Source organism: Panthera tigris, chromosome A3, assembly GCF_018350195.1.
Source record: "Panthera tigris isolate Pti1 chromosome A3, P.tigris_Pti1_mat1.1, whole genome shotgun sequence".
Lineage (NCBI taxonomy): Eukaryota > Metazoa > Chordata > Mammalia > Carnivora > Felidae > Panthera > Panthera tigris.
Genome location: NC_056662.1, coordinates 25704411 through 25732125, shown reverse-complemented (window position 1 = coordinate 25732125; position 27715 = coordinate 25704411). Strand labels below are relative to the sequence as shown.

General features: G+C 50.7%; 1 protein-coding gene across 1 annotated transcript; it reads left to right on the top strand.

Annotated features, from left to right (window-relative positions):
• The first annotated feature begins 284 nt into the window (after positions 1-284).
• On the top strand, positions 285-27715 carry BPIFB4 (BPI fold containing family B member 4). Its single transcript, XM_007073570.3, has 16 exons — positions 285-390; positions 1163-1225; positions 1909-2428; positions 3396-3500; positions 4312-4455; positions 7420-7483; positions 7943-8003; positions 9121-9212; positions 10573-10776; positions 12626-12679; positions 15768-15938; positions 17024-17091; positions 19306-19348; positions 21272-21335; positions 24218-24294; positions 27421-27715. The coding sequence occupies exons 1-16, from the start codon at positions 285-287 to the stop codon at positions 27442-27444; spliced, it is 1860 nt and encodes a 619-aa protein (XP_007073632.1). The 3' UTR covers positions 27445-27715.

The window sequence follows — 27715 nt, the reverse complement described above, 5'->3', positions numbered from 1 at the left end:
TCCTCATGACCTCTCTCCCTGATGCTCCATTTGGAAATTTCATCCTGGGGGATAATCAGATATCCATGTTTCTAGGACAGTTTGGTTAATGGGTCTGCTCTGTGTCTCCAGATTCATTTCATTCATTCAACTTAGAAGATGGTATTGGGAATTCTGGACCCTGCCCCGTATGTCCCTGAGCCTCGGGATCCCGATACGATTCTTGGCAGGGAGTACCTAGCTCCACCTGCTTCCAGGGTGGTGACTCTGATGCACTGTCTCCTCAGCAGGGAAGCAGTGCCAGAATGTGGACAGCCTGGTGCGTGGCTGCTCTGTCTGTGGCAGCTCTCTGTGGCACCCGCGCAGAAACAAACACTGTCCTCAGGGTTACCAAAGACGTGCTGAGCAATGGTGAGTCCAGGCCTGCGGCAGTCAGGGGTGACGTGGGGTGGGCAGGGCAGTCCAGCCAACTCTGAAATCCCAAGGACCCTCTTCACATCAGGTGGGTGGGTAAATTATTCCCCTTTTGCTTTTGGTTACCATTCCCAACACACTTACACCATGTTGAGGACTTCATGCCTGAGGCGGTAGAAGCAGTGACTAAGAGCTTGGGTCCTCGAGTCAGCCTTCCCAGGGTTCAAATACTGACCGACCTTAAGTCCACAACTTGAATTCTCTGAGCCTCAGTTTTCTCGTCTGCAACATGGATGTGATTGTGGCCCCCGTCATAGAGGACTGGTTTGAGAATGAATGAGGTAGCCTTCTGAAAACGTGGTCCCATTCCTGGTACATACATTGAAGGCCTTCAAATGTGGGGGCTGTAATTATTCCCCCCTTTAATTCTTGGGAGCTCATTTTTGTCATCTGGCAAACAAAGACCTGCTCTGATGCCATCCAAGCAGGTTTATAAGCTCTAAAGTGTGGAGCACTTGAAAGGGAGTAGAAGGAAGAAAATCTTTCCAGGTTTGGTGAATGATGTTGAAATCTAGTTAAAGCAAGAGCAGGTCCAGGTTAGCAGTCAGTGAGCCCACCTGAATGTCAGGGCTGGATTGGCCTGGGGGAGTCTCCCCATTCGACCTTGACATTCTACCGGTGGGAAAGGTGGGGCCCAGAGAGCCAAGGAGTGGGCCAGAGGTGGCGCCTGGGGGAGGAAGCCCTCACTAATGCCTTTGCTTCTCTGCAGCCATTTCAGGCACCCTGCAGCAGAGTGATGCTCTCCGCTCAGCCCTGAGAGAGGTGCCCATGGGTAAAGCTGGTGGTGATGGTGGAGGACCTCTCCTGGGGGGTCTGCTTGGTGGAAGTGGAGGTGGTGGGAGCGGTGGCCTTCTGGGGGGCCTGCTTGGTGGTGGGAGCGGAGGGGGTGGTGGTGACCTGTTGGGTGGGGTTGGGGGAGGCTTATTGGGTGGCGGAGGCAGCAATGGCGGGGGGCTTTTGGGTGGCAGTGGCGGGGGGCTGTTGGGTGGCGGAGGCAGCAATGGCGGGGGGCTTTTGGGTGGCAGTGGCGGGGGGCTGTTGGGTGGCGGAGGCAGCAATGGCAGGGGGCTCTTGGGTGGCAGAGGCAGCAATGGCAGGGGGCTCTTGGGTGGCAGTGGCGGGGGCTGTTGGGTGGCGGAGGCAGCAATGGCGGGGGGCTCTTGGGTGGCAGTGGTGGGGGGCTGTTGGGCGGCGGAGGCAGCAATGGCAGGGGGCTCTTGGGTGGCAGTGGTGGGGGGCTGTTGGGCGGCGGAGGCAGCAATGGCAGGGGGCTCTTGGGTGGCAGTGGCGGGGGGCTGTTGGGTGGCGGAGGCAGCAATGGCGGGGGGCTCTTGGGTGGCAGTGGTGGGGGGCTCTTGGGTGGCAGTGGTGGTGGTCTCTTGGGTGGCGGTGGTGGTCTTCTGGGTGGTGGCCGACACCATTACGATGACTACAGACGCGTTGAATTCCCCCGAGGTGTCGGTGGCATTCCCTACAACGATTTCCATGTTCGAGAGCGCCCCCCCAAATATACCAATGGCAAGCAGCTTGGCGGTAATTACAAGTATGGTCACATCGAGACCAATGACAACACTGCCCAGCTGGGGGGCAAATACAGATACGGTGAGATCCTTGAGTCAGATGGAAGCATCAGGGACCTCCGAAAAGGTGACTACCGCAATGCTGACAATGCATATGGCGGCCACAGGGGCCGTGGGCAGTACAGGTCGGCCGAAGGTGCGGCAGCCGTGGGCAGGCTTCACCGGAGGGAGCTGCGGCCCGGAGAGATACCACCCGGTGTAGCCACTGGGGCGCTGGGCCCAGGTGGTTTGCTGGGCACTGGGGGCATGCTGGCAGCCGATGGCATCCTGTCGGGCCAAGGTGGTCTGCTCGGAGGAGGTGGTCTCCTTGGTGATGGAGGACTTCTCGGAGGAGGTGGAGTCCTGGGCGTGCTTGGCGAGGGCGGCATCCTCAGCACCGTGCAGGGCATCACCGGGTAAGGAGGGGCCAGGCTCTCCCTATCAAGCCCAAACGATGAACTTAACAAACATGGTGATCATCCCAGGGGCCTAGAGTTGGAGGGGTGACAGTCTTCAGAGCCCCATGCACTTCAAGACTTGGCCTCAGGACTGGACATCTTGAGAGTCCCAAGTTGTGTGGCTTTGGGTCTAGTCACTAAACAGCCCTGAATTTGAGTCACAGCTCACCTTTTTATGTATGTGTGTGACTTTGGGCCATTGTTTTCTTCTCTCTGAGTCTCAATTTCCTCAGCTACAGAATGGTCATCATCATAGTTAAAGTAGAAAATGTGCAAGGATTTAAAACTACACACATATAATTTCAGCTATGCCCAGTCTCCTTCTCATATTCTCATAGTCACTATTTAATTCAACAAATACTGAGCACGTCTCCTATGTGCAGGCCACTGTGTTGGCACTGGGGACAAGGACACATGGTTAGCCAAGAAAAGACACATCTCCAGTCCACACAGAGCTTGCAGGCCAATGGGGTATATGGGCTTTGATAAAGATGCCTGAAAATAATCATGCAGTTATAACACTGGTTAGCAGCTCATGGAGAAATAAGGATGTGTATAGTGGGGGAGGTCAGGGAAGGCTTCCTGGAGGAAGAGGGTCTTAAACTGAAGCAGAGAATTTGTAGGAAGGAACCAGGAAAAGAAGGGCAAGGATAAGCAGGGAGAATGGCATCTTTACAAGAAAAAAATTCAAAGGAAACACAAGGAAATGTAAACAGTGGGCCTCTAGGCAATGAGAGTGTGGGTCATGGCATTTTTTCCCTGTCACTTCTCTGTGTTTTCCAAGTTCTATCCACAAACCTCAGGTCTCTTTAGAGTTAGGGGGAATGAATGTGGCACAGAGAAGGGGGTGTATGACACAGGGCACCCCCAGTGAAGCGTGGCAGACCCCGGGGATGACCATCTCACCAGCCTGGGTCCTATGCAGGCTGCGCATCGTGGAGCTGACCCTCCCCCGAGTGTCCGTGCGGCTCCTGCCTGGTGTGGGCGTCTACCTGAGCTTGTACACCCGCGTGGCCATCAATGGGAAGAGGTGTGTACCCTCAGCCCTGGAGGGGTCCCCACCACCCGAGGTCCTGGATGAAAGATCTTGAGCAGGTCATTTCCCCTGTCTGCACCCCAGCCTCTTTGTCTGTAATGTGAGGAATACTAACACCGAATGTGTTACCGGCACCTGACTTATACCCTTGGGCTCGGGCCATCTTCGGGTCCCGGTCAGCAGTGAAGGTAGCCTGCATGGGTGTTAAGATCTGGGAGGCTAGAGACAGGTGACAGCCTGGCTTTGAATCCTGACTCTATTACAAGCTGTGTGACCTCTGGTCAGCCCCTAATGTCACCAAGTCTTAGTGTCTTCACCTGCCACGGACGTAGTGACATGCCCTTTTCCAGGTGGCTGTGGCCGCAAGGGAGGGAAAGCAAGAAAATGTCTCCCTGATAGTGCCCGCCACAAAGTAGGTGCTTAGCGGAGGACTTTAGAGAGTGGACTTTTGTGCTGATTTCTCCCCATGGGATGAGGTCCTGTCTATAAGGCTAGGTCAGTGGGTAGTCACTTTGAAAACCAGAATTTATGTGTAGAGTTCATTTATTGACTCTTGTTCCCAGCCTTTGAGGCTCTCTCATTGACTAAGTGGGAGATGGATTTGTTCATGGATGTAGAGGGACCTGGGAAGCCTTCTGGTTTGGGACCCCTAGAGATGAGCAAGGTGCAGAATAGATGCACGACAGCAAGGGGCGGGACAGCAAAGACAGCCCAAGGTGCAAGGTGCTGGGTAGAACTGAATGAGGCTGGAGGCCTGGAGGCTGAGGTTGACTAGCCGTCTCCCTGGCCCCACGACCTCCTCTAGTCTCATTGGCTTTCTGGACATCGCGGTGGAAGTGAACATCACGGCCAAGGTCCGGCTGACCATGGACCGCACAGGCTACCCTCGGCTAGTTGTAGAGCGATGTGACACCCTCCTGGGGGGTATCAAAGTCAAGCTGCTTCGAGGGTGAGTACCGGTGGGCAGTGGAGTGCCTCGGTGGACGGTGGAGCGGTCTATCTTTGATAAACCATGTGGTCAGGAGCAGAGGCTCTAGAAGCAGCCTGCGGTTCAACCTCCACGATTCCTTGCTGTGTGACTTTGAGCAATTCTGTTGCCCTCTGCATCTGAGCTCCACTTGCTGTGTCTGTGAAATGGGCTAATTCTCTTTCCCTTTGGAATGGAGATAACGAATGCAAAACAGTACAGAACCTGGCACATTTTAAGTTTTCTGAAGAGGGGCGCCTGGGTGGCTCAGATGATTACACCTCCAACTCTAGATTTCGGCTCGCCTCATGATCTCACGGTTTGTGGCTTCGAGCCCCATGTTGGGCTCTGTGCTGACAGTGCAGAGCCTGCTTGGGATGCTTCCTCTCCCTTTCTCTGCCCTTTCTCCCCTCTAAAAATAAATAAATATTTTGAAAAAGAGTTTTCTGGGGCGCCTGGGTGGCTCAGTTGGTTTAAGCATCCGACTTCAGCTCAGGTCATGATCTCGCAGTTTGGGGGTTCGAGCCCTACATCAGCTCGGTGCTGACAGCTCAGAGACTAGAGCCTACTTCAGATTCTGTGTCTCCCTCTGTCTCTCTCTCTGCCCCTCCCCCGCTCATTTTCTCTCTCTCTCTCTCTCTCTCTCTCTCTCAAAAATGAATAAAAATTAAAAAAAAAATTTAAGAGTTTTCTGAATATATGTCTAGCAGGAATTTTCTGTCCCTTGGAGCCCCAACTCATGGGGAAGTTTCCCAGTTGGTTCTATCCAATGCAACCTTGGTTAGGGGTTGGGTTTTTTCTATCATATCCTCCCCACAAAATGGCCAACACAACCAGAGAGGTTCCAAGTGAGTGTGTATTGAGGGGTACGCTGCCTCCAGGTGATGGTCTTGGATGAGGGCACACCAGAGCAGCTCAGAGCTGAGCCCCTTTCTCCTCCCTCCCTGGCCTTCATCATGGGAAAGGTGTCTTTGGCTTCTCCCATTGAGGCCTCTGGCTGCCTGCTCCTCCCCCTCCTGTCTTATCAATCTCTTTGCCCCTGTCACTCCAGTGCTCATCTTATCTAGACTTTGGGAGCAGATAACCTCACTGTACGACTTGACCCCAAGAATTTCTGATTCATGTGAGCTTCTCTGAGTCTTTGTTTCTGCTCTAGAGTGGGTAAGGACAGAGAAAATTGGCCCCTGATATTTTGGTGAGAAGAGGAGGGGAGAGAAGCACCCAGAAACCTCAAAGATTGATTTTTTTAAGTTTATTTATTTATTGTGAGTGAGAGGGTGCGATGCTTGAACCCATGAACCGCGAGGTCATGACCTGAGCCAAAATCAAGAGCTGGATGCTTATTCGACTGAGCCACCCAGGCGTCCTAAAACCTCACAGATTTTTTTAATTTTCTAGGAAATATTTTTGGTAGTACATGGTTCAAAGATATAAAAAAAAATACAAAGGCACAGACTGGAGAGCCCCCTCTCACCCTGTCTCCCATCTCCCCGCTCCCCCCCCCCCACAAGCTCACTGTGCTTGTTTCTTGATTCTCCTTCCAATTCTTTTCTACAAATGAAGCAAACATGAACATAGAGTCTCATTCCCCACCCTCCTTTTAACACAAGTGTACACATACTATAAACATCATCTTGCACTTTTTCATTTACTCTATTTGGAGCTTTTCCTGTATTTGGACATTGAGAGCTTCCTTTTTGTTTAACTTTTTACAGCTGTGTGGTACTCCGTTGTCCGGATGAGCCATCATGTATTCGTCCAGTCCCCTGGTGTGGGGACATTGCAATTTGTCTAATCTTCTGCTCTGACGAATAGGTTACAGTGAATTATGTACATTTTAAACATGGGCCGATGTATCTGTTGGATAATTTCTCAGAAGGAGACAACAGTCTGTGCCCTGAATGGACATAGGTTAAATTCAAATTACCCCCCACACACACACATATGCACACACACGCATGCATGCACCCATGCATGGATAAATTCTCAAGGGCCTTATCATCCACAGAGCATTGGAACCAACACAAGGTCCCTTAAGCTGTGAATCCACCTAAGAAGGAGACCAAAACGTGTACAGAAATGTTCTAATTAGGACATGATCTCAAGAAACGCTTTGCTCTGTCAAGCTGGCAAGCGTTGGACACAAGCTGGGAGGGTGCAGGCAGGGCAGTGTTCAGTGGGGACAGAGGGGCGGATTTTTAAGGGGCCAAGCTATCGGTGACACTGCGTGAGGATGACCATGTTTCGCTCACCTTCTCATCACTGCGGGGCCTCGGGAAATAAACCCTTGCCCTACAAGTCTGTCTGTCTGTCCATCTATGTGTCTTGCCTATGCATCAATACTATGATCTCTTTCCCCCCTTAACCAACTGGTTAGGACGGTTTGTTTACAGCTGGATGATGCACTTGGACCACTTCTCCAGAGCTGTTTCCTTGTCTGTAGAACCAATCCCATCTCCCAGACTTTCAACAGCAACAGCTCGTTGTCTCCTGTGGACCCCATGAGCACATTTTGTCGGCCAGTATTTCTCCTCCCCTCCCTTCCACACACATTTATCGAGCACGTACTGTGCTGGGTGCTTGGACAGAGGAATATGTTCGTTTTCCTGCAGCAAGCAGCCCGCTAGAGGGGCAGATGAGCAGGAGGGAGTGACTTCTGCACACAGGAGCATCCCAGCCTGGGCCTAGCCCAGTGCAGAGTTCAAGGAGCATCTGTTGAATGAACAGATGGATGGATGGATGGATGAGTGAATGAGTGAATGAAAAGCCAAGCAATTTGCCTGGGCAGCCTGTCCGGCCAGGTCTGTGGTGAATGTACATTGTCTGTCTGGCTTTCGGAACAATTTTCCAGCACTCAGGGGTTCTCGCTGCCCAGGGCCTGGCTCAGGACGCTGCGTGGACAAGCTTGGTGAGCTCCCTCCTCCTCCCCCACTCCTCTCTCCTCAGGCTTCTCCCCAACCTTGTGGACAACTTAGTGAACCGAGTCCTGGCCAACGTCCTCCCTGACTTGGTAAGAACCTATCCTGGGATGGGGAGCAAGGAGCACAGACTTTCCCCAGACGGAGGGAGCGCAGTCCAGCCTCCATCCCTGCGGGCATGCAGGTGACCCAGAGGAGCCAGAGGGCTGGGGCCTGTTCTTGGGGGTCTGGGGAGGACCCTGACGAATGTGGAGGGACAGATGAGTGACGGGATAAGGAAGTGGAGCTTAAGAGTCACACAGTTCTGGTTTGAATCCCAGCTCGGGCACTTCCGAGCCACGTGACCAAATCCTATCACCTCTCTGATCTCGGTTTTCCCATCTATAAAATGGGGATCAGGAGAGCGCCTTCCCCACAGGGCTGTGGGGAGGACAGTGCCAGGCACAGAGCACGCAGGCAGTAAACGCAGCTATTGTCATTGCTATTCCTGCGCCCCGCGCCCCAGCGCCCAGCCCCGGCTCCAGAACCTCATGCCATCTCTCCCCCCACAGCTCTGCCCCATCGTGGATGTGGTGCTGGGTCTTGTCAACGACCAGCTGGGTCTCGTGGACTGTAAGTCCTTCCTGTTTTGCTTCATTCAGCCAGCGTCTTCCAGCCCTGATTCGGGCCCAGCCAGGGAAGGCGCCGGGGGGGCATAGCATGTCTGGGAGGAAGGTCCAGTGTGGTGGGGGCACCAGGCCCCTCTCGGGCCCTTAGAGCGCGGTGTGGCTGATGTCACAGGAGAGAGGCTACCTGGCCTTCCCTCTTGGCGCCAGACATGCCCCCGGAGGGAGGAGCATCCCACCTGGCACGGTGGCTAAGTTTCTGGACAGAGACAGTGAGGCTGGTCAGAGCCCTGGCTCTTTCCTGACAGCTGTGTGGACTTGGAAAGACTCCTTCCAGTTTCCTCAACTCTAATATGGGGGGCTAGCTTCAGCCCACAGAGGGATTGGAGAGTGAATAACAGGAGACACCATGAATACCGTTCAGGTCCCTAGAACCAGGTTCCGATACCAGCCGTGGTCCACGATTTCTGAGTGAACATTACTGGAGGCAAGCCTGCCCCGTATGGTTGTGTGGTTCACACACAGCAGGATGGCAGGGACCTCCTTTGACATAGACTGCAACATAACGGAGGCACGTGACTTGTGAGGTGCATAGTATCTATAGTCATACAGGGCAGCCCTCTTGGGTGGCGCTCCCGTCTCTCTGGGACCCCAGGAAGTTTGGGGATGGCTTTTGCAGACGGGTGAAATTCTGTCCTTTTGTGGCCAGGAACAAGGGAGGGAGAGCCCAGAGGATGGGGCTGTTGGCCATAAGCAGTCAGGGAAATGCCAGCTTCAACTAAGCACCACGTTGTGGAACCTTAAAACTTCCTCCCTGGTCACAGTACTCCACAGTTTACAAAGCTTATAAATATCCAGAATCCCACAGACACCACAATATAGTCCAAGGAGTTACACAAACCTATTTTACAGAGGAAGAAACTGAGGTTCAGAGAGGCACAGTGTCTTGCCTGAGGTCACACAGCAAGGAAGAGGCAGAGGTGGGATTTGAACCCAGAACTCTTGCTCTTTTCATGCTACTGTCTGGAGCTGGAGCCTTGCTGCCCCGCCCCCTTTGGGGCATAAGAAGGGAAGGCATCTGGGAGGATGAAGGGGACTCCCTATGACCCCACCTTTTCCTGCAGCTCTGGTTCCTCTGGGGATATTGGGAAGTGTTCAGTATACCTTCTCCAGCCTCCCGCTCGTGACCGGGGAATTCCTGGAGCTGGACCTCAACGTGAGTGCCGGGGCCTCAGGGAAGGGAAGGCAGGCAAGGGTGTGAGCGCCAGACCCATGGGCTTCTACTCAGTGTCTGGGAAGCAGTGTTGGACCAGGACCCTCTTCTGATTACTTGAAGACCTTCCAGAAGCCACATCAGGAAACACAATCACAGCCAACACTTACCAAGTGTTCGCTGCGTGGCAGGCACGTTCCAAGTGCTTTATGTAGATTGACTCCGTCTGTCTTCACAGCCACTGTATGACATAATAAGGTGACCTCCGTGCTGATGTCCATGCTCTAAAGACTCCCACCATGGCCAGTTTCAAGCTACTAACTTTATATCACATGCATGGAGCTTTTGCTCTTCCGAGCTGGCGTGAGCGGGTTCCAGCACACCACTGAATCTGACCCCTACCTGTGCACGGGGCACACACACACATTCTTCCCCCACCAGCCTGTACCAACATGGGTGCTTCCCCTGCTGCTCTATCAGCTACAGAACTGCGGGTGAACCCCACGCTGCCACGTACACAGGATACGTGTGAACACATATACGTGCCCCCCAGTCTATTCACAAACAGTAGTCATTCAAGAGGTGTTTGTCGGTTACCTGCTGTGTGCCAGACTCCGTGCTGGGGCTGGGCGTGCACCGTGAACAAGGCAAGACCTCTGCCTTAATGGAGCTTACAATCCGTTGGAGGGGCTAGGCTATCCAAGAGTCACTCAAACAAATACACAATTAAAGATCATCAGTTCTGTGCAAGAGGGTCCCAGGATATCAGAGACTATAGCAAGGAGTCAGGCTGTATCCAGGGAGGTCATGAAGGGCTTCCTGGAGGAAGTGACATGTAAGCTGAGACCTGCCAGTAAGTGGGCCATAATAAGAGAAGAGCGTGGGTCAGGGAACAGTATGTGGGAAGGAGCCACGGTGGGAGTAGTGAGGTGGTGGCAGGGACTGACCAGGGGCAGTAGGGACAGAGTGGCTCTCAACGAGGCGGAGAAGTCCCCACGGGCAGACCACACAGCATCTGTAGAGCAGGTAGAGGGGTCTGGTCTTCAGGGAGTAGATACGCCATGGGCACTGTGCGGACACATAATTAGCTCCTTTTGGCAGGGTGGAGGGGCAAGAATCCATGTTGGACACGTATTTAAAATAAAGGGCGATAGCTCATGGCTGTAAGTGGTCATAAAGTGAGAACTGCAGGAGGTTCCATGCCATCACAAATGAAGAAAAGCCAGGGACCATAAAAGAAAGGGTAACTCAGACCCAGTGGGTTTAATCGAGGAAGGCTGCCAGGACGTCACCCCAGTCTCAGCCTCCTCCGCTCATCTCCCTGTAACCCTCTCTGTGACCCCTTTCCTCTCTGCTTCCCCAGACTCTGGTCGGGGAGGCTGGAGGCGAGCTCATTGACTATCCACTGGGGCGACCAGCCATGACTCCCAGACAAAAGATGCCAGAATTACCCCCCATGGGCGACAACACCAACTCCCAACTGGCCATTTCTGCCAACTTCCTGGGCTCAGTGTTGGCCCTCCTGCAGAAGCAGGGGGCACTGGATATCGACATCACCGACGGCATGGTGAGTCATGGTCCCATCCGGAGGTGGGCTGGGCCGGGCAGCAAACAGCTCCCCGTTGGTCCTGTCTAGTCCCCACAGCCTTGGGCAAATTGCTTTCAAGTGAGAACAGTAAGTAGACAGTGTGCCCCTGACTCATTTCGCACTCACGGGCATGTATTGGTCATGTCAGTGTTTACCAAAGCACGGTGACTGAGATGATTTTAGGTGATTCATAGGCATGGCATTAAAGAACATCAAATCATATGATGATGATCTCTATTCAGTTCTATTTAATTTTATGTCACTCCTTCTTTAAAATCATAGTATATATTCTTACATACGTATCTCAATATAAATGCTTAGGATCCTTTTACTTGGTAAACATTGATATTAAATAACTAAAAGATACATAAGAATAAGGTATGCTCCAGAATGATTTTCTTTCCAAACGTTTTCTTCTAAAAATGTCAAGCCTTCAGAAAAGTTACAAAATAGCACAATCAGTGCCCAAATATCCTTCACCTAGATTCACCAGTTAATATTTTGCCATATTTGCTTCATGTCTACGGATCCATCCATCTGCTCACCCCCTGATCTACCCACCTACTCATCCATGCTTCCTTCCTCCCTCCCTTCCTCCCCTCTTCCCTCCCTCCCTTCCTCCCTTCCTCCCTCCCTCCCTCCCTTCCTCCCACCTACTCATCCATGCTTCCTTCCTCCCTCCCTTCCTCCCCTCTTCCCTCCCTCCCTTCCTCCCTCCCTCCCTTCCTTCCTTCCTCCCTTCCTCCCTCCTTTCCTTCCTCCCTCCCTTCCTTCTTTCCTTCCTTCCTTCCTTCCATCATTCCATTCATCCACCTATCTAACCTATCTATCAGCAAGCTAGCTAGCTATTGTTGAACAATTTAAGTTTTTAGAAACATGACATCCCACTCCATAAATTTGTGTGTGTCTCCTAAGAACAAGCTATTCTCCAAAAACCCACCATATGAATTATGTCCATCTTGATTCCACCAAGAAGTCTCCATTTGGTGCTAGTATATAGTTAATCTTCTCTTGTACTTTTAAGTGTTCTCTTTGTAACTGAGAGAGAACAGGACTCACCCCCCTCAAAGCCCTCCACAGACAACAAGATCCATGGAGAATATAATGGCACTGTTTCATTTTTATTGCATTTACTTTCACAGTTGCCATTTCTTTCTGCCAAATGGTACTGACTTTTCATTTTTTAGTATTTGAGGTTTTCAAAAGCAGATCTTTGGATATGGCAGAATTATGCATTTAGTGGACACTGGGTTATGCACATGGACTCACCGATGTTCACCTTGTTTTGATAAAGAATTACATTTAGGCACGCCTGGGTGGCTCAGTCGGTTAAGCATCTGACTCTTGGTTTTGACTCAGGTCATGATCTCACGATTTGTGGGTTCAAGGCCCACGTGGGGCTCCAAGCTGGCGTGCAGAGCCTGCTTAGGATTCTCTCTCCTTCTCTTTCTGCCTCTTTCTCTCTTTCTCTGAATGAATGAATAAATAAATGAATAAATAAATAAATAAATAAATAAATAAAATCAACAAAAAAAGTTAAGAATTACATCTAGAGGAGAAAGAGTCAGGTCTTTTCTTACCTCCTGCCCCATAAAGTCATGCCTATAGTAAGCTTAAGTGGCTGGCCCTGTCCCCTTAACCACAAAACGGCTGCCATGATTAGTATGTGGGTTGCCATTGGACAGGCAGGACCTCCCAAGGGATCTTTGAAGGGAAGAAGATGCCCCTGCTGGTTGCCTGAGGGTGTGTAGGAGTTTAAGCACTGTGTTAGCAACTCCTGTCTGTCCCTGCAGCCTCAGGGACTCACATGCCCCTTCTTGCCCTGCAGTTTGAAGAACTTCCTCCTCTCACCACGTCCACGCTGGGAGCTCTGATTCCCAAGGTACGTAAAGCAGACGCGTCCCCTTGTCTTCAGCCCTCCCCTCCTTCTAGGTGTCCCAGGAACTGGGTCAGAAGGGGAGACGCCCACAACCAGGGTGGGGTGATCCGAGTGCAGTGACAAAGGTGTGGTGTCCAAATCCCCATGCCAGGAGGGCATGGAGGGTTGAGGTGGAAAGACCCTGAGCTGTAGCAGTGGGCTGGTCTGCACATTTCTAATCCTCGTCTGGCTACTTCATCGCTGTGTGTCTTCAGGCAAGAGTCTTAACATCTCTGAGCCTTGGCTTCCTCATCGGTAAAAAAAGGATGCGAGCTCCTACTCCACACCTTCGTCTAGGAGAGTGAAGGAGATGAAGGTGATGATGGTTCACGTAAAGGTGCTGACACGCGCAGGTGCATGGTGGCTCAGATGGGAGGAGCCAGATTTTTGGAGCAAACATGAACTTGAATTCCAGCTAAGCATGTCTCAACCATACTACCATAGGCAAATGACGTCTCTCTGAGCCTCCGTTTTCTCCTCTGGGAAATGGGGCTAACAATGCCCACTTCACCGTGTGGCTGTGAACCTGGGAGTTGAACATAAGCACAGAGTAGGCATTTGATAAATGTTCACTATTATTGTTCTTGTTCATAATAACAAAGTCTTTTTTTTAAAAAAAAAAAAAAGGGCAAGTGTGCTCTTGTCAGATTATTAGCTATATATGGTTGGAACAAAGGCCTTTCCGATCCCAGTTCTTGTCCCAGCGCTGGTCCAAAACCTGTTAACCTGCACCTGGCAGCAGAGAGCTTCTTACACAGTAAGCGCTATGCAGGTACAAAGGATTGCTGTAACCTACGACCATTTTAGACATTTTTCATCTCTTTTCTACCTGTTCTGTTCTGCTCCTGGTTCGACTTCAGAAGCAGGAAAGGAGACCCAAGTCAACAAATGATCACTATCGCCCTCATGCGGTTGGAAGCTGAATGGCATAGCACCATTATCTGAGGTCAAAAACAGCGGCAGGTCCCAGGGGCAGGTAGAGTTCTATCAAATGGACCTTTTATTTACTGGACCACTTCTATGTCCACTGCACTTTACAGTTTATGAAAAAAATTAATAATCCCCTCTTTTATTTGGTTTTAATCATCCCCCTCATTCATGGGGCCGGAAAAGGGGAGCAATCCATTTCAAGACAGGGAAACAGAGGCTCAGAGAAGTCACACAACATGGCAAATGCTGTGCTGGCACAAAGACTCAGACCTTGAAATTGGACTCTGGGTCTGCAGCAGCGGAGATTCAGGCTAGACACGGGAGAGTGTCCCCCGGAGATCCAGGCTTAATCAGAGCTGGGGTGTGCATCCTGGGTCTCCTGCTGCTGTGGGGAGAGTTTGAGGTAACCTCTCCGCATCCCTGTGAAGGAAGGTGTTGCTAATTATTGGAGACCGTGTATGTTGGGGTTGGCTCCTCCAGGTATCCCCAAAATCCCCTTGTGAAAAGCCAGTTACCACATTATTGATTTGTTGAAAGCCAATTTGCCAAAGGGTGAATTCGCTCAGTGGTCATTTGGCTAAATCTACTAGATTCGCCAACAGATCAAGAGTTTGTTTAAAAGAATTTCACCTTGGGGTGCCTGGGCGGCTCAGTCGGATGCGGTTAGTTAAGCATCTGACTCTTGATTTTGGCTCAGGTCATGATCTCTCCGTTCGTGAGTTTGAGCCCTGCATCGGGCTCTGTGCTGAAAGCATGGAGCCTGCTTGGGATTCTCTCTCCCTCCCTCTCTGTCTGCTCTTACCCCGCTTGTGCTCTCTCAAAATAAATAAATAAACTTTACAAAAACTTTTTAAAAATAAGTAAGAATAAATAAAAGAATTTCGCCTTGACAATGTGTTCAAGAACATGAGTAGAATCTTCTTAGTTCCAGGATCCACACTGCTGCATTGCCTGTGGAGAAGTTTCCATTTACATGGATTTCCTTTTAAAGTCACTTTGTAGTTTTTCCCATATAGTTAAATTCATTTAATATATATTTTTAAAAAATTTTTTAATGTTTAGTTTTGAAGGAGAGAGACACAGAGCGTGAGTGGGGGAGGGGCAGAGAGAGAGGGAGACACAGAATCCGAACCAGGCTCCAGGCTCCGAGCCGTCAGCCCAGAGCCCGACGTGGGGCTCGAACTCACAAACCACGAGATCATGACCTGAGCTGAAGTCGGGCACCTAACCGACTGAGCCACCCAGGCGCCCCCATTTAGTATATTTAAGAAAAGTGTTCCTTTGGGGCATCTGGCTGGCTCAGTCAGAAGAGCATGCAACTCTTCATCTTGGGGGTCATGAATGTGAGCCCCACGCTGGGTGTAGAGATTAAAGTATTTTTTAAAAAAAGAAAGAAGAAAGAAGAATGTTCCTTAAAATAAAGTTTTTGGTAAAGCAGTAATTCAGCACATATGGGAACTGACTTTTTGATGAACCGTCCCTTTAGCTCATTAGCTTTTGGGGAGTCCATTCACGGCAAACAGGCTCAGATTCCTCCCACCTGGGGGGCTCCAGAGACCCCTGCAAACCCAGGTAGGCTGTGCCTTGCTCTGAGTTTTCACTGTGAGGTGCCCCAAAATACAAACTTTCTCATTCCAGGTGGGGTGTCCAGAGGCAGCAGGAGGGGAGATGGGCCCTGGGCTTCTCAGTGACACAGCCCTGGGCTGCCATCTCAGCTCGCCTGCTGACTTTGGACAATTTGCTTGAACCTCAGTGTTTTAACTCTGTCACACGGAGAAAATAATACCCTATGGATTTGTTGTAATGATTCGATGTGATCGTGAATGTCCGGACAAACCCATCTTGCTCAGTTGCAAATTCTGAGCATTTCCATGCATCGGGCATTGAGCTCGAGGCTTTGCCAGCACCCCACATTTAATTCTCGTAGCAACCCCCTGTGAGGGGCTCGGAGAGGGCAGCCCCCTCCCCAAACGCAGCAGCAGGTGAGAGCCCTCACATGCATGCAGGGCTCGGGCATTGCTGCAGGTGCCCAGGGTGACACCCTGTGCCGTGTGTTTAGAGTTGGCTGCTGACCCCGCTACCCAGGGCCCCACTCACTCTGGCCTGGTGTCCCCTCCGCAAGGTGTTCCAGCAGTACCCCGAGTCCCGCCCACTCACCATCAGGATCCAGGTACCGAACCCGCCTTCAGTGACGCTGCAGAAGGACAAGGCACTGGTGAGGGTGTTCGCCACCTCCGAGGTCATGGTCTCCCAGCCCAATGACGTTGAGACCACCATCTGCCTCATCGATGTGGTGAGTATCAGTGGGGGGGAGGGGGCGCCGAGTGGTCTTCCGGAGTCCCCAGACCCCCTCAGATCCCCATAAAACCAACCGTAGTGACTATAAGCCCAACTTGGGGCCAGATGATCTGATTCAAATTCAACCTTTAGCACTTTTAGCTATGTGAGCTTGGATGCGTCTCTCTCTCTCTCTCTCTATCTCTGCCTCTCTTGCGTTACTTGGTTTGTAGCCTTAACCTGACACTATAAAATGCATTTGTTAGTTTATTTCTGGACAGAGATGTAATTTGTCTTATTCACTACAGCATCCTCAGAGCCTAGCCACAGAGTGCTACACATAGTAGGTGCTCAGTAAAGCACCTATTTGTTGAAGCAATGTGCTGTGTTAAGTGCCATTTCCCCCTTGGTGGTTAAAGCTCAAGATTCAGACACTTAGGGTTCTGCCCCATCTGCTATGTCTTCTCAGTCTTTCCTCCCAGGGCTCAAGACCAAATGAGCCACTTCTAATCCGGGAAGTGGGTATTCTCAGCTAGACCATGCCAAGCCATGGTGTATTGGGGTCCTTTCTGGGCATCACCAGATGTCAGATTCAAAGGGCTGGTTCTCACCCAGGGAGTGGACATGGCTGTGCCTGATTCAGTCCCCTGTTGATCAGCCCCTACTGTGTGGAAATTTTTCCATCAATAGCCTAAATGTCTGTATGATCCAGCTCAGAGTCCTGCCATGGCTCTCCAGTGCCTCCAGGATGCAGCCTTGATTTTTCTGGTCCTGCCCGATCTGGCCCCTTCCCACTCAGTCTCCTGCAGCCCTCTTACCTCCTTGCTCTCCGGCTTTCTCTCTTCCATCTAACGCCATCCTCTTTCCTGCCCCAGGGCTTTGGCACATACCCTTCCCACTGCCTGGATCACTCTCACACCTTCTTTTTCATCTGGCCGAGTGAGCGTTACGGGGGCCTCGGCCGGCCCGTAAAAGGAGGTTTGGCCAAGACCTCGGGGAACAGCCTGTGTTACGCTGAGTGCTGACCCAGCGCCCAGCCAGCGCCTGGTGCACAGAGCGCTCCCAGTGGCCACACTTCGTTCTCATCCCTCTTTCCTCCAGGACACAGAACTCTTGGCCATGTTTTCCGTGGAGGGGGATAAGCTGATGATCGACGCCAAGCTGGACAAGTAAGGGGGTTGCAGACTCGGGCCCCTGCTGCTCAGAAAGTCCTCCTTGGTGCTGCCGTGCCTGGTGCCAGCTCCTGAAGGGACATCTGGGAGGTCACCGGAGGTCCCCCAGCGTGGCTGTCAGGGCTGGGTAAATCCAAGAGGCTGCAAAGGTGAAAATCGGCTGTGACCGCCAAGGCCGCTGGCGCAAGCTAGGCAGTGGGGGTGATGCCGTGAGCTTGCTAGAAGGAACCTACTGCCAACAACAACTACCATATCAATAATAATAATGACGGCCGTGATGATGATGGGCCAGGCTTTGCACTAGGTATTTATGTGCATTCTCTTGTTCAGCCTTGCAATGGCCCTGCGGCATCTCCCATCTTAAAGAGGAGACAACTAGGGCTTAGAGAGGCGGGTTGCCTTACTCAGGCCCACGCAGCAGGTCCAGAGACGGGCTCTGGGCCAGCCCAGGTCTGTCTGAGCTGGAGCTGCATCGCGTGGTTACAAGTGCAGGCTTTGGAGCCAGGCCATATGAGCTCAGATCCTAACGTGACCACTGACAGGCTGTGTGACAAAGGCCAAGTGACTTTGCCTCTCTGAAACTCAGCTTTCTCATCTGAAAATGGGGATAATAGTCCCTACCTCATAGGACTCATAATAACACTACGTGCCAGGCATTCAGCTAAGCCCTGAATGTGTCTCAATTCATTTCATTCTTGACCTCAGCCTATGGCAGTAAGTACTATTCTCATTCCCACTTCAAGATAAGTGAGACTGTGTGTAAAATTGTCAGCGTGTGCCTCGTTCATTATCACTTTTTCTTCTTATGACAGTTGATCAAGCCCAACAATGGGAATTACTCAAAATAAGACATGACTCAGAGCCATCCAAGAGTTTCTAAGGAGGTGATGCCCGACCTAAGGCCTGGATGATGAGAAGGGGCCAGTGGGGGCTTGGGGGCAGCCAGAGCAGTCCAGGCAAACTTTAAAGGGCAGGAAAAAGCTGCGGTGTTGTGGATGGAGGGGCTGAGGGAAAAGGAGGGAAAGGAATGGAAGTCGGCAGTAAAACACTGGTTTCTGTCCTGCTGGATGCCCTACGGCCCCAATGGCTTTGCCCCATGGGTGAGTCTGGTCTGGCCGCAGGTAGGGCTGTGGGTTTGCAGGTGAGATTCGGGTGCAGTGAGACTGAGACCCTCACAGCACAGACAGGGACCTCAAACCCAGGCCTTGAGCCTCCCTCCTCAGAATAGCCCAGCAGCCAAAAACGCACCTCAGGGCAGAGTCCTGGGCTCTCCCCTCTGAGCTCTGTGGCCATGGTCAGTTACCCCGGGAGCTTCAGGTTACTCCCAGACAGGGTTGCCGGAAGGATCCGGCGAGGTAGGGATGATTGCTTATGTGTGCATGGCACGCACCATGTACCAGGCACGGGCTTGACTTGGATGATTCCTTTAGTCCTTGTAGCCACTCACTTTGCAGACGAGGAAACTGAGGCATAGAGAGGCTAAGTACTTTGGCCAAGGACATACAGCCAATAGGAGTCACAGTTATGATTTGAGCCTTATGTACAGACAGTCCCTCCTTATCCGCAGGGGATACGTTCCAAGACCCCCAGCAGATGCCTGAAAGTGCAGACGGTACTGAACCCCACCTCTACTGGGTCTGGGTCTTCCGGTACAAATGTACCTGTGATAACGTTCAATTTATAAACTAGGCCCGGTAAGAGATTAACAACAACCATAATAAAAGAGGACAATTATAACAACACCCCATAATAAAATTTCCGTCTCTCTTTCTCAAAATACTGTGCTGTACTCACCCGCCTTCTGGTGATGATGCGAGACGATAAAATGCCTAGGTGCCGAGATGAATGAAGCCGGGTGAATGATGTAGGCACTGTGATGTAGCATTAGGCTACCACTGACCTTCAGCAGCACATCAGAAGGGGGATCATCTCCTCCAGACTGCAGCTGAGTGCGGGTCACTGAGACCATGGAAAACAAAACCTCCGCTAAGGGGCTCCTGTGTAGAGTATAAAAGCCTCTGCGTCGCGTCTAATACATAGTTGGTGCTCAATACGCGGAGATCAATGTCGTTCTTACTGACTGCCCCCCGGGTCAAGCAAGGTCTTTGTGAGGATGTTCGCGGAGGGGCTTTCGATAGTTTATGGGAATATAAACCCCATATGATTCTCAGGCAATCACCACTTCTAACATGTCGTTTGCTTTATTGGCAGGACTCACCTCAACCTCAGAACCTCAAACGTAGGCAACTTTGATGTAAGTACTAAGCGCAAGCTCAAGGGCAAGATATTCTGGGAACGGTGTCCCCACGTGGCTAGCGGGGGCCGAGGGAGTCTGTGAATTCCTAAACATTGGCACCATCTCTGCCAGGCCTCCTTTACAGGTGGGGAAACTGAGGCCCCAAAGCCAGTGAGGGGCAGAGTACACACTCACAGCTCCAACTCTGCCAATGAGGCTGTCCCATTTTAATGGTTTTTATTTTTTATTTTTGAGAGAGAGAGAAAGAGAGAGAGCATCAGTGGGGAGGGGCAGAGAGAGGGAGACACAGAATTGGAAGCAGGCTTCAGGCTCCGAGGTGTCAGCACAGAGCCCGAAGCGGGGCTCGAACTCATGAACCGCGAGATCATGACCTGAGTCGAAGTCGGATGCCAAACCAACTGAGCCAACCAGGCGCCCGAGGCTGTCCCATTTTAAACCACCTGCTCTAATGGAGGCAACCTAGCCCAAATCCCTCTGCTCTGAAGCAGGGGGGCGGTAGGGACAGCCACGTCCCAGGACCCCTTCCTTTCTGGATCTGGAGGCTTGGCTTTGCCACTGACTCCTATGTGACTTTGGGCAATACCAACCCACTCCGAGCCTCAGTTTCCTCATCTGTAAAGCAAACAGTCCCGGATATGTTTCTAACCACCCCTTTACCACCACGTTCCGAAATTCTGCCTTTCTAACCAGAGAAGCTCAGATTCTAGGGGTGGGTCCCGTTTCATCTGTTTATTCTTGGGTCCCCCCCACACCATTTCTTGGGTCTCCAGAAATGCCCCTCTTCTCTTTTACAAATTGACAACAGATGTTTGCTTTCTAGAACAGTCGTGGTGAGACTTCCATGTGCACGGAGAGAGTCAAATACCTACCGTGTTGCCCATTTTTGGGTTTTTCCACCCCCAGCCTCCACAACCCATGTTGCTGGTGTCACCAGCCGCATTTTATAGATGGAGAAGCTGGGGCCCAGGGCTGGGCAGCGACGTGCCTCACAGCTGCCTGGGGCACAGCTGGGACCAGAACTGGCATCTCTGGACTCCGAGAAGAAAAGAAGCTTGCACAGTGTGAAATTAGAGACCACAGAGACTGGCACCAAATTAAGCTTCTTCTTTTTTTTTTTAACCAAATTTTTCTCATTTAATCCTCACAATAAACTTATGATTTGGGTAGAGCTATTAGCCCGTTTTCCAGATAAGGCAGCCCAATGCAGAGAAGCTGGGGGGCTTGCCCAAGATCACAGCGCTGGGATGAAAGTCCCGTGCTCTTGTCACGGCCACACCATGCGGTTCTACAGCAAGGCGGGGACTTTACACGGAGGAGTTTACATTCGGCTTTTACAACCACTGTACGAGAAAGGAGTATTCACTCCTATCTTCAGCTGTGGAAACCAGGGCTTAGAGAAGTCAAGAGTGTGCGCACATGAGAAGTCTCAAGGCCAGATATTTTACCTGATCTGCCTGTGATCCTCGCCGCATCCTTGCAGGCTGGGCTTGCTGGCCCATTTTACAGCTGAGGAAACTGAGGGTCAGAGAGGTGAGAGAGACTTCTCAGAGGCCCATGGAGACTGAGCTGGGATGGAACCCCAGAGTGTTGGCTACACAGCCCGAGGGCCTTCCATGACACCAGGGTGGCTGCAGAGCGAGCCATGGTAGACCAGTGCTCCGGGCCTCCCCCAGTCCCTGCCTCACCATGAGCCTGGGACCGGTGCTTGCCCTGCTCTGGGCCTCAGTCTCCCCAACTACACCGAGAGCAGGTGCACAGATGCGCCTTGCGGCTGTCTACCTAGGTGGTTCTAAAGTCACGGCAGCTCCCAGATTCTCCCAGAGCAGCTCTGCGCCTTCCGGCCACAGGGCAGGGCCTCAAGGGGCCCCCGGGATCTGAGCGAACCACTGCCTGGGTTGAGTTCTCGTCCTTTCCCTGCAGGTTGGCCTCTTGGAGGTGCTGGTGGGGAAGATCTTCGACCTGGCATTTCTGCCCGCCATGAACGGTGAGAGCGGTGCCTGTGCCTCTGCGGGGGTGGGGGGTGGCTTGGGGACCTGGTGGCTGCTGGTCATGTTTGACACACAGCCATTCTACCTCAACCGTATTCCTGAGAACTTCATTCTAAGCTTATTTATTTAACCCTCTGAGTGCAAATGTTGCCCCAAGGGTGCATCAACTTCCATATTTGCTGCTTCTGCCGCCTTCTTCTCTCCTTCTCCTCCTTCTCCTCCTTTTTCTCTCCTTCTCCTCCTCCTTCTCCTCCCCCTCCTCCTCCTCTTCCTCCTCCCTTTCCTTCTTCTTCACTTATTTGGCTGATTTTTCTGATTATCCATGTAAAATTCTGATCACACATGAAAATTATATGTGTGTAAGTTTTAGAAAGTCCTGAACAGTTTAAAAGGTAAAATCTCGGAGCGCCTGGGCGGCTTTGTCGGTTAAGTGTCCGACTTCGGCTCAGGTCATGATCTCACGGTCCGTGAGTTCGAGCCCCACATCGGGCTCTGCTGACAGCTCAGAGCCTGGAGCCTGTTTCAGATTCTGTGTCTCCCTCTCTCTCTGCCCCTCCCCTGTTCATGCTCTGTCTCTCTCTGTCTCAAAAATAAATAAATGTTAAAAAAATTTTTTTAAATAAATAAAAAATAAATAAAAGGTAAAATCTCACCTCCCAGAGGCAATTAGTCTCGACCCCTGGTTATATTTCCTATTAAACTCTTTTTTCTCCATTAAAAAAATATATATGGCATAAGATATTTCCTGTAATCTTTGAGGTTTATTTTTAGTCATGGTAAAATACCCATAATGTGAGATTTACCTTCTTAATCATTTTTAGGTATATAGTTTAGTATTATTAGGTATATTGACATTGTTATGTCCTTGATTGATTTTTGTTTTTGTTTTTTGTGTTTTGTGTTTTGTGTTTTTTTTATCTTTGATATCACGTATTTAATTTTACATGCAGAGACAGTGTGAATACATTATTGTTGTAGAAAGTTTCATCAGTACAGATAAAGCTAAAGTTGCTCTTACTGATCTCCCCAGCCTCCTAACCCAGAATCCGCCCCCTAGGCAGCCACATTATCATGAGAGGGTTTTCTTGCCCAACTTCATAAAAAGAAGGGACTGAGCATGATTCCCCCTCTCTGTGGTGCCTCAAGGATGTTATCAGGAAGCCACCTGACCTGCAGGGCCACTGGAGGCTGGGGTAGCTGAACCCCGTTTTAACTGGAAACCTCGCCCCCAAGGCCTCTGCCGGTCTGGCCGCACCCTCCCTCTCCCTGCTTCTGCATCATGGAGAAGAGGACAGAGAAGGGCTGCTGTGAGCTCTACCAGCGAGGGTTCGTTGGGGGTGCTCTTGATGTCAGATGGACCTTTATCCCGAAAACTATCACCAGAGGAGGCCAAATCTCAATCACAGAAAAGCCCTGGTCACCAAGGCCAGGCACGTTCGCCAGCGGGAGAGGACGATGTCAGGAGCTAGGCTGGGCTGGGCTGACCTGTGAGGCAAAAGGCGGAGACTCTCACCCTGGCTTGGTCACTAAGAGGTGGTGTGAACTGGGCAGCAGGCCCCTTGGTCTCGCTGTAATGCAATTTGCCATTCTCAAAAGTGAGAGATTGGAGAAGAGCCAGGATTCTCAAAGTGGGTTCCGTGAAAAAATTCGTCCCATAAGATACTCTTAAGGAAAGGGTTCCGTGGCGCCAAGCAAGTTTGGGAAATTCTGAATATACTACTCTGGGGTAGGTTTACAATGTCCCTTGCTCTCTGAAAAGTCCTGCTGGAGGCAGAAAATCTGTTTGACTTCATTTAATCCAGATTCCTTCACTTGTCTTTTCATCCCTCTCTTCCTTCTTATGTTTTTTCCTCCCTTCCTTCCTTCTTCCTTTCCTTCCTTCCTCCTTTCCTTCCTTCCTTCTCTCCTCCCTTCCTTCCTTCCTTCTCTCCTTCCTTCCTTCTCTCCTTCCTTCCTTCTCTCCTTCCTTCCTTCTCTCCTCCCTTCCTTCCTCCCTTCCTTCCTTCCTTCTCTCCTTCCTTCCTTCCTTCCTTCTTCCTTCCTTCTCTCCTTCCTTCCTTCCTCCCTTCCTTCCTTCTCTCCTTCCTTCCTTATCTCCTCCCTTCCTTCCTCCCTTCCTTCCTTCCTTCTCTCCTTCCTTCCTTCTCTCCTCCCTTCCTTCCTTCCTCCCTTCCTTCCTTCCTTCCTTCTCTCCTTCCTTCCTTCCTTCCTTCCTCCCTTCCTTCCTTCCTTCCTTCTCTCCTTCCTTCCTTCCTTCCTTCCTCCCTTCCTTCCTTCCTTCCTTCTCTCCTTCCTTCTTTCCTTCCTTCCTTCCTTCTTTCCTTCCTTCCCAGAACATGAATCACTATGAATCTACTTCAGTTCTGCCAATCTGAAAGCAAACAGCACATCCCATGGCAGTCACTTGTTGGGGCCCCATGTGTATCCTTCCATACCTCCATTCAGCAAACATCTGTCCACTCCTCTGTGCCCAGCCCAGGGCTGGGTGACACCGGGGACACAGTCCTTGCCTGCAAGAAACTCACAAGACAGGTAGAGGTGACAGATGTGGAAGCAGAGAATTAACATTCTGTGATTTCAATAATGGTGGGGGGGTGCAGTTTGAGGGAGAGGCAGGAGCCCAAGGTTGCTCGGCCTGGGGTGGAGGAAATCTCATAGAGGGCATGACATCCAAACAGTCCCGGGGAAGGCTCAGAACCTGGCAGGCAGTCAAGGGTGAGGGAGTGTGCTCTAGGTGGGAGCATCTACAAGGACAAAGGCCTAGAGATGGAGGAGAAATGGCTGGTTTCCTTGAAAATATTGGTAGCCTCCTGTGTGGCTGACACGTCTTAGCCACGCTGACTGTGCCTGACCGTTTTGTTGTTGTCTCTTTTCACAGCCGTGCTGGGCTCTGGCGTCCCTCTCCCCAAAATCCTCAACATTGATTTCAGCAATGCAGACATCGACGTCTTGGAGGTAAGGGAGGAAGAGCTCTTTTCGCTCTCCGCTCCATGCCCAGGAATTGGGAGGAGGAAGAGAAGGGAGGTGAAGGGTGGGGCAAGAGGGGCTTGTTTCCTCAAAGGGCGGGGCTGGGGGAACAGGACACCAAGCTTAAGAACCCTTAAATAAAGTTTTCCAACCCACCATCTCATTTCGTCCTCATGGCAGACGTCCTCGCCTCCATCTCCCAGATGGGAATACTGAGGCTCAGAGCAGTAAGGGGCTCACCCAAAGTGGAAGTGTGATGTAGTTCATTGGAAAAACTTTTACTGAGCACCTTCTGAGTGCCAAATAATGTGCAAGGGGCTGGGAATACAGCAGTGAGCAAAATGTACAACCCTGACCCTTGCAAAGCTCACCCAGCCAGTGGGAAGATGGGCCTTTGGATAAATATTCCTGAAGTAATTGCTAATTATAATCATGGCAGTTGCCTTGAAATTCAAATGCAGGGGGTCTTTTTCCACTATAAAAACCGCATATGCTCATTATCTGCAATTTGGAAAATACAGAAAAGATTAAACAAACACCTGTTTATCCTCTTAGACATATTTGCAACCTAGAAATGAACATTTAGAGCATTTCGCTGTTTCATCCCAGTCTTTCTGGAGTTTTATTTTTAAACACAATTTTGATCAGTAGGGCAGTAGCATTAAAGAATGAGGATGCTAGAACCCAACAGCCTGGGTTCAAATCCTGCCTCTGCCAGTATCCTGCTGGATGACTCCAGATAAGTTACTTAACTTCTCTGAGCCTGTTTTCTCCTCTGTAAAAAGGGGCTAACCATAGTACCTAACTATAGGGCTACTTTTAGAATAAAGTGAGATTCTACGTGTAAAGTGCCTTAAACAGCCCCTGGCACACAGTGAGGAGTCTAGAAGGGTCCATCATCCTCAGTGTCCTCATTGTAATAAAGATCGTGGTGCACAAAGGTGTTTCTGGGTCTGGGATTCAGTATGCTCCTCAGAACACACTTCCAGAAATGGAAAGAATGGGCTTTTCCCCCAGAACAACCATTTCCTTTTCAAAAGATGGCCCCGTCCACACCGCCTCCAGCAGCGTGCAGAGAGCCCAGCTCCTCACACACCTGTTGGGCTTGGGTCTCAGCCCAGGGGTGGCCCCCACCACCACCTCAGGAGAGCAAAGGAGGCGGGCAGTGACCTTGAAGGGACAGTGCGGACAGAGGTCAGATGTAGGCGCTGGGATGGTCCTCAGTGGTGCGTGTCCTGGTCCCATCTCTTGAGCTCCTGGAGGGCCTCAGTGCTGCCCTGAGCCTCAGTTTCCTCATCTGAAAATGGGGACGGTAATGCCCCTTTCATAGGGTTTGTGATGAGAGATTAAATGAGATACAGCATTTTATTTATTTATTTATTTATTTATTTAGAGCTCCTGCATGTGAGCAGAGGTGAGGGGCAGAGGGAGAGGGAGAGCCTGCTCAAGATTCTCTCTCCCTCTATGTATCCCTCCTGTATCCCTTGGATAAATTCCTAGTAGCAGAACCACTGATTTAAAGACCCAGTCCAGTCTTGGTCTCATACAACCTCTGTACATAGTAGCTAATTCTTCTCCTTCTCTTCTCCTCCTTCTTCCTCTTCCTCTTTCTTCTTGTTATTATTATATGGGTCTAGCCATGTATTTTAATTTTTCATTTTCTTTTTTTGTTGTTGAGAGAGAGAGAGGGGGCGCAAGTGAGCAAGGGGCAGAGAGAGGAAGAATCCCAGAAGGGGAGAGAGAGAGAGAGAGAGAGAGAGAGAGAGAGAAGCAGGGATCACCCGAAGCAGGGTTCATCTTTTACCTGAAGTGGGCTCGTGTTCACCCAAAGCAGGGCTTGAGCTCACCCGATGTGGGACTTGAACTCACCAACTGTGAGATCATGACCTGAGCCAAAGTCAGATGCTTAACAACTGAGCCACCAAGGCGCTCCTAATTTTTCATTTTCAAACAATTTTAGACTTACAGAAGAGTTGAAAAAATAGTACACAGAGCACTAGAACACTCTTCACTCAGTTTCCCCTAATGTTGCCATCTTATATACCCAGAGTATAATGATCAAAACCAGGAAGTTCACACTGATACAAAACTATTAACTGATCTACAGGCCTTCCTTGACAGTTTTCCCACTGATGTCCTTTGTCTGGTTTAGGATCCAGGATCCCACTTTGCATTTGGTCATCAGTCCAAATCTGCGACAGCGTCCTCCAATGTGTGACAGCTGCTAAATTTTCCCTTGTGTTTTATGACCTTGACATTTCTGATGAGTCTGGCCCGTTGTGTGGGGTGCCCTACAATTTGGATTTGACAGATGTTTTCTCATGATTAGATTGAGGTTATGTATTTTTGGCAAGAACACCACTGAAGCGATGCTGTGTGCCTTCTCAGTGCACCGTATCAGGGGCACACAATGTCAACGCCTTCTTCCCAGGGATATTGACTTTGGTCATGTGGTTAAGGTGGTTCCTGCCAGTTTCCCCACTGTTAAGTTACGATTTTTCCCATTGTAACTAATAAATATCTCACAAGGAGATACTTGGAGATGACCCAAATATCCTACTTCTCATCATGCTTTCTGCCATTCATTTTAGCATTCTTTAATGGTTCTTGTCTGCAACAGTTATTAGTGCAATGTTTGCCCAATGGAGACTCTATAACTCCTTTCACATTTATTAGGTAGAAATCTCCTACGAGGAAGAACCATACCTGCTCACCATTTATTTATTGATCCAATAATTTATATCAGTACAGACTCATGGGTATTTATTTTGTTCTGTGGGTTAAACTTATTATTTACTTTGTTGTAGGTATTTTTAGTTGTGGAAATTGGATTTGGGGAGAGCGTGGACAGAGGCCCAGGCCTGCTTCTCTTATCTGGGAGAAGAAAGAGATGAGGGGTGGGGAGGGAAGTGTCTTGCCCAATATTCCCCTGTACAGGGCAAGCCAATGACATGGCCAGGGTGATCTTCAGACCCCTTGCCCCCAATTGTCTCCTCTCTTCAGAACTGCTCCTTCCCAGAAATGTGACTTGCCCAATCCAAAGGCAGGTGACTACTAGGCTGCAGGCAGAAGTCATCTCATCCATTAACTGGATTCTCTCTTCTGTTCTCCAAGGACCTTCTGGTGCTGAGTGCCTGAACAACAGAAGCAGAGATGCTGCCGAAGCCCTGGAAGAAGCCAGAACCAGCCCTGGAAAGGCTCTGACTAACACAGCCCCTGGCCCCGAGTCCCTTCAGCCCCCTATGACAGTCCTTCCCCAGCCCTGCAACCCTCTTCCCACATGCCCCCACCCAAAAAAGGAACCAGCCATTGGCCCTGTGGGCAAACAGTCCCACCCACGGTTAGCCTTACAGTCAGCACCCACAGGGGGAAGGAGGTCACCTGGAGGACTGAGGCCTTTTGGACTCCA

Bases quoted from the DNA above. Each gene is read 5' to 3' on its own strand.
- BPIFB4 (XM_007073570.3), top strand. From the start codon at position 285: ATGTGGACAGCCTGGTGCGTGGCTGCTCTGTCTGTGGCAGCTCTCTGT. The intron at 17,092-19,305 runs GTAAGGGGGTTG...CTTTATTGGCAG, and splicing joins ATCGACGCCAAGCTGGACAA to GACTCACCTCAACCTCAGAA. The intron at 19,349-21,271 runs GTAAGTACTAAG...CTTTCCCTGCAG, and splicing joins CAAACGTAGGCAACTTTGAT to GTTGGCCTCTTGGAGGTGCT.